The following is a 12,552-nucleotide window of genomic DNA, read 5'->3' as shown; positions in this document are numbered from 1 at the left end:
GTCACTGTTTCAATTATTAAGTCATCTATCATGAAAGGAGAAGATAATTGTATTCCCTGTTTTGAAGGAAAAAGGAGGATCTTTGTTTTTGATATGTTAAGCGCGAGTTTGTTATAAGTGAGCCATTTTTTAATTTTGACTAATTTTTGGTTGATTTGAGCTATTTCAATAGGGTTTTCTAGGTTGACACTTCAAATCTGGAACCCTATGATCAACCATTCTGATTAAAAATGTTTTTGTTTCTTTGCTGGCATTGACACCAGAAGATGGCTCTGCCTGGTGCTGCCATACTGAGGACTGTTGAATATAGATAATGTTTGATTTATATACTGTTCATATGCTAGCTATTTTCATGGGGGTATTTTTCTTATTTGATTTAAATCTCTCTCTAATTAAGTGGTCTCAAACTCGCGGCCCGCCAGGTACTATTTTGAGGCCCTCGGTATGTTACCATTGTTCTGGAACGTTGCCCGCCTCACTGCTGTAATCTCACGCAAGCGTTTTCCTGCGTCTGTACGTGATTCTGAGGTGGAGTGGCGAGGCCCATCGCGTACTGATGCAGGAAAGCGCATGCCGTGAGGTTACAGCAGTGAGGCGGGCAACGTTCCAGAACGTAAGGCAGCGCAGCTTGTGCGTATGTACACAATCTCGTGCTGGAGGTGAGCGCTGAAGGCGGTTGCGGACGCGACCACCGGACACTTAAGAGACAAGTTTTCCATAAAGAAGCCTTCTTTATAATACCGAGGGCCTCAAAATAGTACCTTGTCTCTTGCAGTTGATACTGAACTGCTTTCAGCTGTGTATAAGCTGAAATTATCAGAAGCAATTAAGGAAAGATTTATAAACCATAATGAGTTTTACCTCATGCAAAGTTGTCATTTATGTAATAAGGCATTAACTATTTTTTCCTACAGATCCAAAATGTGGCCCTTCAAAGGGTTTGAGTTGGAGACCACTGTTCTAATTGTATTGGATCCCTATATTGGAGGACTTGAGCATTTGTTAGATGTTTTCTTGGGTAATGAATGCTAGAATTAATTGTATGTAGCATTGAAACAACTGCTTATATCCAAGAATTAAAAAGTAACTAAAGATAACATTACTTTCACAGTAACATTACTTTCATTAAAGAAGTGAATAGTAACTTTTTCATGGCAGTAGCTAGTAACTTTAATATATTATTTTTACAAAATAACTGACTCAACTCTGAAAATGACACATACAATAATATTCTGTTTAAATCCCGTAACCACAATGCTGTTTGATAGTACAGCAGACCCTCAATATTCGTGGAGGTTAGGGGCAGAGCCGGCCCGCGAATATTGAAATATCGTGGATAACTTTCAGGGCCGGCTCTGACCTACCCTCCTCATCCCGTACCTTCCCCAGACTTTACCTGGTGGTCTAGCAGCTTGGGGGGCAGGAGCGTAGAACGATCGATCCTGCCCCCCTTCGCCGCTAGACCACCAGTAAGGTCCGGGATGCAGTGTTTCTAAAAAAAAAAAAAAAAAAAATCATGAATAACCAAATCTGCGGGTACTGAAACTGTGGATTTGGAGGGGGTACTGTAATACTTCCATTATAACATGTAATCGTCTCTTTATAATGTGCAGAACTTACACCTTGAATGGTGAGACCTTAGCTAGAACTTCAACAGAACGAGACTTGGGAGTGATCATCAGCGCAGACATGAAAACTGCTGATCACGTGGAGAAGGCTTCATCTAAGGCAAGACAGTGGTTAGGTTGCATCCGCAGGAGTTTCGTCAGCCGGAAGCCTGAAGTCATAATGCCATTATACAGAACCATGGTGAGGCCTCATTTGGAATACTGTGTGCAATTCTGGAGGCCACACTACCGAAAAGATGTGCTGAGAGTAGAGTCGGTGCAACGGATGGCCACCAGGATGGTCTCGGGGCTCAAGGATCTATCGTACGAGGAAAGGCTGAAAAATTTGCGGCTGTACTCACTCGAGGAACGTAGGGAGAGAGGAGACATGATCGAGACGTTTAAGTATATTACCGGCCGCATCGAGATGGAAGAAGAGATTCTCTTTCTCAAAGGACCCTCGGCCACAAGAGGGCATCCGCTCAAACTCAGGGGCGGGGAATTTCATGGTGACACCAGGAAATATTTCTTCACCGAGAGAGTGGTTGATCCTTGGAACGAGCTCCCGGTGCAGGTGATCGAGGCAAACAGCGTGCAAGAATTTAAGAGCAAATGGGATGCCCATGTGGGATCCCTTAGAGGGTTAAACCAAGGGAACCTGTCACCAGGAGTGGGATCCCTAGGATAGTAGACTTGGGGGTGGGTCAGTAGAGTGGGCAGACCTGATGGGCTATGGCCCTTATCTGCCGTCATCTTCTATGTTTCTATGTTTATAGTGATTATGAAACCCTTATTCTTTCTTACAGCAATATTATAAGAGTACTGTAGGCTCAGAGTAATCGGACTGAAGGATAGCTCTCTTTACTTGTGAATTATTCTAAGAATGGCATAATGATTCCTGCAAGTCACTGGGAGCAAGCTCTGCTCCTGTGCTCCACCTGTTGGATGTGCTGGGTAATGCACTCATATAGCTCCTGACTGAGTCGTGAGCACTTCAAAAATGTGCATTCCGGCTGATGAAAAGCTCAGTGGGAGAAAACCAGACACAACGAGTAAAGGAGACCCCCCCTCCCCCCGAATAATTAGATTTATATTCAGATAAAACTGGGCTCCTAAATTTGTCCCTAAAGTGATCTGTAAATGCTTTTCACCCCATGCCTGAGTAAGTCACTTAATCCTCCATTGCCTTGGTGCAAAATGTTTAGATTGAGAGCCTACAAGGAACAGAGAAAGAACCTGTATGCCAGTGGTCTCAAACTCGCGGCCCGCCAGGTACTATTTTGAGGCCCTCGGTATGTTACCATTGTTCTAGAAAGTTGCCTGCCTCACTGCTATAACCTCACACAAGCGTTTCCTACGTCTCTACGCGATTGTGAGGTGGAGTGGAGAAGACAATCGTGTAATGTAATGTAATGCAAATCATCTGATAAAAATTCAGCTAAATTTAGGAGCCTAGATCGGAGAAAGTTATAATGCCGCTTTATAGGGCAATGGTCAGACCCCACTTGGAATACTGCGTCCAACATTGGTCTCCCTACCTAAAGAAGGATATAAAACTGCTGGAGAGGGTGCAGAGGCGAGCAACTAAACTAGTGAAGGGTATGGAGAAACTGGAATATGAGGATCGACTTAAAACACTGGGATTGTTCTCCCTTGAGAAAAGGAGACTGCGTGGGGATATGATCGAGACCTTCAAAATACTGAAAGGAATCGACAAAATAGAGCAGAGAAGATTATTTACATTGTCCAATTTGACACGGACAAGAGGACATAAAATGAAGCTAAGGGGGGGCAAGTTCAGGACTAATATCAGGAAGTTCTGCTTCACACAGAGAGTGGTTGACATCTGGAATACTCTCCCAGGGGAGATTATTGCAGAATCGACAGTCCTAGGCTTCAAGGGCAAACTAGATGCATATCTCCTTGAGAGAGGCATATAGAGATATGGTTGGCTATAGGGTAAGCCAGGTGTATACCTGGCAGGGCCTCCGCGTGTGCGGATCACCGGACTAGATGGACCGAAGGTCTGATCCGGAGATGGCGCTTCTTATGTTCTTATGTAGAAGTTATGGTCTTGACATAGTGACCTAGGGAAGTCCGTGTTATAAAATCATATCAGCAAAAAACACCACACCTCAAATAAAAAAGATGTTTAAGAAGAAAATTATGAGGACCCTCAGAGGTGGGCTTGTAGACATACATGCCCCAAAGATATCTATTTCTTCATTAGGTCAAGTGTTTACAAATTATTCAAAATATCTAAATCCGTTAGAGCGCCTTAGAAAACGATCTGGTAAAAAAATTCAAATGATTAATGATTAAGATTAAAGATTGATGGTTCCCTGATTGGCGTCATTTGAAATTTTTTTATAGTTTGCAGTTTCTCTCCTTTCAGACAAATATGCTAGGACATCAGGCCGCCAGGTGGCATAAATTAATATCCGAATCTGTGAATAAGAAACCCAAAAATGCGCTTAGAGACATTTGGAGCATCGAGATTAAGCAATATATTTCTGCATCTCGATGGCCACGCATTTGGTCTTGGAGAATGAAGTGTACACCGTCAGCATCTATGAGACAAACTTGGTTTTTTCTGTTACATCGTTCTTATTGGACCCCAATTAAATTGAATAAGTTAGATAATTCTAGGTGTAATAGATGCTGGCACTGTCATCTAGACGTAGGTACTTTGGATCACTTACTGTTTTATTGCCCTATGATTCTGAGCTTTGGGAAGTCGATGTGGGGACATATTAATAGTATTTTAGATTCTGAGATCCCTTTAACTTATGAGGTAGTGATTTGTGGGACTATATTGAATGTTAAAGATCCCTTAGATAAATATAAGAGGCGATTATTTTTAATTATGACAGGTACAGCTATACAATTGATTATGTGAAACTGGAAAAATTGGGACCGTCTAAATTTCACATTCTGGTGGGCAAATTAATGTTTAATTTATAGATATGAGAAAATGAATGCTGATTTGTCAGGGAATATACAAATTTTTAAATCAATATGGGGCCCATTGATGTCGTTTGTAGAATTATTATAGTTTTGATTTTTGTTGATATATCAAATGCACATCTGGGGGGGGGGGATTTTTCTTTGAATTTAATCTTTGAATTTTTTATTAAATGATGGGGTGGGTTGGGTTGATTTGGGTTCTGAATAATTTAATATTTATATAGGTGCTTACTATTTCCTTATAAAAATGAAAAGTATGTTATTTGCACTTTTTGAAAGATATGAATATATTTCATTAATAACTATATATTAATTTAAGATGGGAAGGAAACATATTGATCTATTTATATATTGTAAGGATTTTAAGTGATGTCTAAAGTGTAAAATGAATTTTTCTTGTATTCACTTAATGAAAGTGTTAAAAATGAATAAAGATATTAAAAAAGAAAATGATCTGGTAAAATGCCTTTGCAGATCTGTGCAACTGAGGGCTGGAGGGGATCCGATGGGTGATACATTGCTGGAGTTCAATGTTAGTTTGTACCATTGGACGGTATGGGGCACCCTGACCTCATCTGTGGTTTTTCTTTAGTGTCACTGTGAAGGACCTGAAAGCTCTGCTGCCCCAGGTCAACTATCGAGTGCCCAACATGAGGTTCCTGAGGGACAAAATTCTGGTGAGTTCCCCCCCCCCCTCCCATTGCTGTGATCGTGACTCCGCTCACTGGGTATTTCTGATATGAAAATAGCAGGGATTGTTGGGGAAATGTTGGCAGGATCCCTGGGAAAAGGGCCATAGAAAGTGTGTTAGCTCTTAGCAAATGGATGACCTTTCGCTTCCAGTAAACCTGCGTTGCCATGCTCTCGGCCAGTGCCACAGCCTCTGCACACTGGAGTGGCATTCCACCCTGGCCTGTGGCATTAGTTTGCCAAAAAAGTGATCACATAGGCAAGTCCTGCTATGCAGCATTTGTGGCAGCGTTGTGACAAAGTCACAAAACAGAAGTAGGGACGCTGTCCAATAGAATTTGCACAAAAAAAATAGAGGGCAAAATGAGCCACTATGGAAAAAGATCTCTACATATGTATTCACGTGTTTACAATATCATAAATGTGATAAGATTCACATACACTCAGAATTGTGTGCACTTCTCCCTCCGTATTCGCTGTGATAGGGGATTAACAGAACCGCAAATACAGAAAAGCCGTGAATAACTTTTTCATATGTTATTCGCTGTTTTCTATTAAAAACCATCGTGAATATGGTGAAACCGCGAATAACATGGTGGGAGACCTGAAGGAGAGGCAAAACACGGTGAAGAAAGTGCTGGGAATCAGTGATTTCTCTATGCAAGCTGACATAATTTGGGGGGGGGGAGCCAGCAAGCTAAAAACCGTAAATAAACGAAACCACGAATGCTGAAACCGTGAATACAGAGGGAGAAGTGTAATTCGGCCAAGAGCCGAAGCTCCTATAGCCAAACCCACCACCCAATCACTGTGTATGGAAAAGTAACAGAGGTTGGATAAATGATCCCCTTTATAACAACCCCCCAAAAAGAAATGAACCCCCTAAATCAGTGGCGTAGCATGGGTGAGAGACACCCGGGGTGGTGTTCTGTTACCGCTGCACCTGGCGCTAAAAACCGCACTACAGTTATTTAAAAGTGTGTGTGTGGGGGGGGGGGACTTTTTGTCCTAAACATTACATAATAACAATGATTGACAATGTAAAGTAACTTGGACTACTACATAGCTGCCCACACACCTTGTCAACTATGACATCCAAACCCTTGTGATTTAAAATTAAAACTCCTGCTTTACGGTTCTCTGCTTCTGCTCCCAAGGTATCTCCCACCCACCAGGACCGAGTTGAGAAACACTGATTTAAAACATTTTGCATTCTTTGTTTTTGCAGGAAACCCATTTATTTGCATTAGAACAGGGGCAGGCAATTCCGATCCTCGAGAGGCACAGGCAGGTCTGGTTTTCAGGATATCCTCAATAAATATGCTTGAGATGGATTTGCATCTCAAGGAGGCAGTGCATGCAAATCCATCTCATTGTGGATATCCTGAAAACCTGACCTGGCTCTCAAGGACCGGAATTGCCTACCCCTGTTCTAATGCAAATAAATGGGTTTCCTGCAAAAACAAAGAATGCAAAATGTTTTAAATCGGTGTTTCTCAACTCAGTCCTGGAGTCCCCCCTTGCAAGTCAGGTTTTCAGGATATCCACATTGAATTTGCATAAACTTGATTTGCATACACCAGGGGTCTCCAAAGTCCCTCCTCGAGGGCCGAATCCAGTCAGGTTTTCTGGATTTCCCCAATGAATATGCATGAGATTTATGTGCATGTGCTGCTTTCAATGGGTTCATAGACAACTCGGCGAAAGACAAAGGCGCGCGCTGACAACTGAGCGCAAGACGGAGGCATGCACCGAAGAAAATTACAGTTTTTAGGGGCTCCGACGGGGGTTTTTATTGTGGAGCCCCCCCCCCCAGTTTACTGAATAGAGATTGCACCGGCGTTGGGGTTTGGGGGGTTGTAACCCTCCACATTTTACTGTAAACTTAACTTTTTCCCTAAAAACAGGGAAAAAGTGAAGTTTTCAGTAAAATGTGGGGGGTTACAACTCCCCACACCCCCCACAATGCCCCCACAACGTGGCGTGATCTCTATTAAGTAAAGTGGGGGGGTTCCCCCCACGCCCCCCCGTCGGAGCCGTAAAAAGAGTAATTTTCTGCGGTGCGCACCTCCACGCTGCGCTCAATTGTCTGTGCGCGCCTTTGTCCCGGCGCGCTTTTGACCTGACACCCTTTCAATGCATATTCATTGGGGGAAATCCCAAAAACCTGACTGGAGTCGGCCCTCGAGGAGGGACTTTGGAGACCCCCTGGCATACACTGCCTCCATTATATGCAAATATCATATGCATATTCATTGTGGATATCTTGAAAACCTGACTGTCAAGGGGGTAACTCCAGGACCAAGTTGAGAAACACTGTTTTAAATAAATGAATAAAATTTAAAAAAAAAAAAAACGTTTTCAAAATCACAAAGATAACCGATTATTTCAGACATGGGCAACTTTGGTTTTCGAGGGCCGGAATCCAGTCGGGTTTTCAGGATTTCCTCAATGAATATTCATGAGATCTATGTGCATGCACTGCTTTCAATGCATATTCATTGGGGAAATCCTGAAAACCCGGCTGGATTCCGGCCCTCGAGGACCGGACTTGCCCATGTCTGGATTATTTGCTAGCTTTAACCCAATGATTTTTCATAAATGTATTTCTCTGACCTGGATACACCCATCGTGCAAACGTCCATTTTTCCTGTATTTCAGAACAGGCCTCTCCGACTTCTACAAGTTGTCTGATATGGGATCGTATGCGTCTGTTTCGTTTTCCAAAGCTCTGCTACCTTTTTTTTTTTTTTTCTCTCAACAGGAAGTTGAAACCAGGTCTGAGATGACATTTTTACACTTTAGCCAGTTCTACAAGAACTTGATGTTTGATGCTCAGAAATCGGTAAGTCAGGCAGAGTCCCTTGGGCGCCTAGATAGGAAGGAGGCAATTGTCCAAGGATGAAGCTGTGCTTTCCTCTGTCTTCTTATTAGTGAAGTTAATCCGAGCCAGAGAATAACACAGAGACAAATTTGTCCCTGACCCGCAGGAACTCAATTTCCCAATCCCGACCCCGCAAGTTTTGTCACTGTTCCTGTCCCTTTCCTATACGCTCAGCCTCAACCACACAAACCTCCAACACATGATTTTAAAGTGTTTAAGGCTTGTGCAGATGAGGACAGAGCTTGCAGGAATGGGACAGAAACTTGCCAGGACGGGGAAAAATTTGTCCCCATGACATTCTCTAGAGGGGAACTCTCAGCCTTGTGGCCCCCTCAGTTATCTTCCATGTCCCTAGACACTCCTTAGATTTTCATAATTAAGCTCAACAATCATGATTATTACAACATCACCAGGTAAATTCCTAAGTGCCCTTATTATTAATTGCTTGTGTATTGTTCATTTGTTTTGTTTTGGGTTTTTAAGAAAAATGTATTTTATGGTACTGTAATTTAGGTTTATTTTTAGAAATGTATTGTATTTTTTGCTTCATAAGACGCACCTTACCATAAGACACAGCCCATATTTAGAGGAGGAAAACAAGAAAAAAACCATTCTGAACCAAATTGTGCACCCAGCCTCCCTCACTCCCTGCCAGGCTCTGCACTCAACCCCACACTCCTTGCCAGGCTCTGCACCCAGTTCCCCCTTCCCAAGCAGGGACCATCTATAAATTCAGCCCACCTCTTTGAGAGCACTATCGATTCCTAACTCCTCTCACCTTGTGCTCTGCATCTCCAACCCTGTATGTCATGTTTGCTGTCCAAGTTAGATTGTAAGCTCTTCTGAGCAGGGATCGTCTATAAATGTCAGCCCACCTCTTTGAGAGTGCTTTCGACTCCTAACTCCTCTCACCTCGGGCTCTGCAACCCCAACCTTATATGTCATGTCTGTCTGTATCCAAGTTAGATTGTAAACTCTTCTGAGCAGGGACCATCTATAAATGTCAAAATGTACAGCGCTGTGTACACCTTTCAGCGCTATATAAGTGATTAGTAGTAGTAACAGGACAGTTTCACTTTAGCCAGAACTGAATAATTAGTTCACCAAATCAATACTTTTATCCATATACTAGTCCTATAGCCCTTTACATTAACGGGTGCTAGAATATATGTGTGTGTGTCTGTCTTTATTTCTTTCTCTCTCTCTCCTTAGCCGCTTTCTGTATTTCTGTCTTTCTTTCTGCTCGGCTGTCCACCCATTCTCCCTTCCTTTTACCTTCCCTGTGTCCACCACCACCCCTTCACTGCTCCCCTTATCTAGCAGCAGCCCTTCTCCCTTTTTTTAATCTCCCCCCTGTTCAGCAGCACCTCTTTCCTGCTCCCCCTGTCCAACAGTAGGCCTCCCTTCCTTTTTCTTCCCCCGTCTCTTCCCCTGTCCAGCAGCACCCCTTATCTCACGTCTGCCCTCTGCCGACAGCCGCGGCGGCCTACAGACGCCAAGAGCCGCCGCGGCCGACAGCTTCCGCGCCACCTGAAGCTGACAAAACCCTAAGCCGCGCATGCGCACTCCTACCTGCGGGGACCTACAGTGCACAGAAAACGGGAGCACGCAGGTAAGAGTGCGCATGCGCGGTTTAGGGTTTTATTATATTATACTAGCTGATGCCCCGGCGTTTAATTATAGCAATAACACTGTAAATGGATTCAAATAAAGATACTTTATAGTGGTGAATGAAATTATTTTTTTACAGCTTAATAAAAAGTACAATATTCAAATTATAATGTGAAATATTTGACAAAATGAATACAATACAACTAACGCAAAACGTGATTATAAACAACAATTTTAGTTTCACCTCCTGGAGCAAGAAAATATAAATTCTTGGGTGAACCCACCCTTGAGCAAGCAACATAGAGTTGTGGGCCGCGAGACCCCCAGAACATATCACCCCAGGTAGTGAGGGATCTGCATACCAAGGTTCGTTCAAATCGGTCAAGCCGTTTTTGAATTACTGTGAGAATGGCAGCTTATTACACTTTTTTCCATTGACATGAATGGGTGAAATCTGATTTTATGTTTGTAGCTCCGCCCATGTGTGCAGGTGGGCCGCGAGACCCCCAGAACATATCACCCCAGGTAGTGAGAGATCTGCATACCAAGTATCGTTCAAATCGGTCAAGCCGTTTTTGAATTACTGTGAGAATGGCAGCTTTTTACATTTTTTCCATTGACATGAATGGGTGAAATATGATTTTCTGTTTGTAGCTCCGCCCACGTGTGCAGGTGGGCCGCGAGGCCCCCAGAACATATCACCCCAGGTAGTGAGGGATCTGCATACCAAGTTTCATTCAAATCGGTCAAGCCGTTTTTGCGTGATCGTGGCACATACACACACACATACACACATACATACCTCCGATTTTATATAACATAGAAACATAGAAATAGACGGCAGATAAGGGCCCACGGCCCATCTAGTCTGCCCACCTTAATGTCCCTCCCCTACCTTTGCCTTGTGAATAGATCCCATGTGCCGATCCCATTTGGCCTTAAAATCAGGCACGCTGCTGGCCTCAATCACCTGTAGTGGAAGACTATTCCAGTGATCAACCACTCTTTCAGTGAAAAAGAATTTCCTGGTGTCACCTCGTAGTTTCCCGCCCCTGATTTTCAACGGATGTCCTCTTGTTCTCGTGGGACCCTTGAAAAAGAAGATATCTTCCTCCGCCTCGATGCGGCCCGTAAGATACTTGAACGTCTCGATCATGTCCCCCCTCTCTCTGCGCTCCTCGAGCGAGTATAGCTGTAATTTGTCAAGCCGTTTTTCGTATGGTAGATCCTTGAGTCCCGAGACCATCCGGGTGGCCATTCTTTGCACCGACTCCAGTCTCAGCACATCCTTGCGATAATGCGGCCTCCAGAATTGCACACAGTACTCCAGGTGGGGCCTCACCATGGATCTATACAATGGCATAATGACTTCCGCCTTACGACTGACGAAACCCCTTCGTATGCAGCCCATGATTTGTCTTGCCTTGGACGAAGCCTGCTCCACTTGATTGGCAGACTTCATGTCCTCACTGACGATTACCCCCAAGTCTCGTTCTGCTACCGTTTTTGCTAGGATCTCGCCATTAAGGGTATAAGACTTGCATGGATTCTGGCTGCCCAGGTGCATAACTTTGCATTTTTTGGCATTGAAGTTGAGTTGCCATGTCCTAGACCATCGCTCCAGTAGGAGTAGGTCGTGCATCATGTTGTCGGGCACTGAATCTTCGTCTGTTGTGCATTTGCCCACTACATTACTCAGTTTGGCGTCATCGGCGAATAATGTTATTTTACCTCGAAGCCCTTCTGCCAAGTCTCTTATAAAGATGTTGAATAGGATTGGGCCCAAGACTGAGCCCTGTGGTACTCCACTAATCACCTCCGTCATTTCGGAGGGGGTGCCGTTCACCACCACCCTTTGGAGCCTACCTCCAAGCCAGCTCCCAACCCATTTCGTCAATGTGTTACCTAATCCTATAGAACTCATCTTGCTCAGTAACCTACGGTGTGATACGCTATCGAATGCTTTGCTAAAGTCCAGGTACACGATGTCCAGGGACTCCCCAATATCCAGCTTCCCCGTTACCCAGTCAAAGAAGCTGATCAGGTTGGATTGGCAGGATCTCCCCTTAGTAAATCCATGTTGTCGGGGATCCCGTAGATTCTCCTCATCCAGGATCTTATCTAATTGGTGTTTGATTAGAGTTTCCATTAGTTTGCTCACTATCGATGTTAGACTCACTGGTCTGTAGTTTGCTGTCTCCATCTTTGAGCCTTTCTTGTGGAGTGGAATGACGTTAGCCGTCCTCCAGTCCAACGGGATGCTGCCTGTACTAAGGGAGAGGTTGAAGAGCGCGGACAGTGGCTCCGCCAAGACATCACTCAGCTCCCTAAGCACCCTGGGGTGCAGGTTGTCCCATATAGATTATCAGTGGTACACTTATGCAGATAAATTACCTGTTCAACAGGTTTTCAGATTTGGCCCTCCATGAGGTCTGTAGTCAAAAACCAGCGGAATGGGCGAGACAGTGTCCCATTTTTAGCCAGTTGACTGAAAATACACCTAGATATAGCCGTAAAAATGTTGACTGATGGCATTTATTCAACATATCTGGGTGGAGGGGAACTGTATACAGTGGCATTGTAAGGGTGGTAGTGCCCCTCCCCCACCTCGCCACGCACACGCCTCTTCCCTTTCCCCGTAACTTTTTAACTTCTCCGGCGGTCGTCAGGGTTCAGATAGGAGGGAGGGAAGGATAGGGGTTTGGCTGCATGGCAGGGGCGGATGCTCGGGGGGGGGGTTGTGCTCGCTCAGGGGTTCTATGGCACAAGGAATGGGAGGGAGGGAAGGGGAAC

General features: G+C 44.2%; 1 protein-coding gene across 1 annotated transcript in view; it reads left to right on the top strand.

The window, feature by feature from the left end:
• The window catches only part of LOC117355378 (1-phosphatidylinositol 4,5-bisphosphate phosphodiesterase gamma-1-like), a 204,213-nt gene that overhangs the window by 70,420 nt on the left and 121,241 nt on the right, over nucleotides 1–12,552 (top strand). Inside the window, exons 6-7 of the mRNA XM_033933848.1 lie at nucleotides 5,167–5,251; nucleotides 8,029–8,109. Coding sequence (XP_033789739.1) covers nucleotides 5,167–5,251; nucleotides 8,029–8,109 — 166 coding nt within the window. The remainder of the gene's footprint in view (nucleotides 1–5,166; nucleotides 5,252–8,028; nucleotides 8,110–12,552) is intronic.

Source organism: Geotrypetes seraphini, chromosome 2, assembly GCF_902459505.1.
Source record: "Geotrypetes seraphini chromosome 2, aGeoSer1.1, whole genome shotgun sequence".
In the NCBI taxonomy this organism is placed as follows: Eukaryota; Metazoa; Chordata; class Amphibia; order Gymnophiona; family Dermophiidae; genus Geotrypetes; species Geotrypetes seraphini.
Note: the sequence above shows the minus strand (reverse complement) of the source record. Positions and strands in the feature narration are given on the sequence as shown.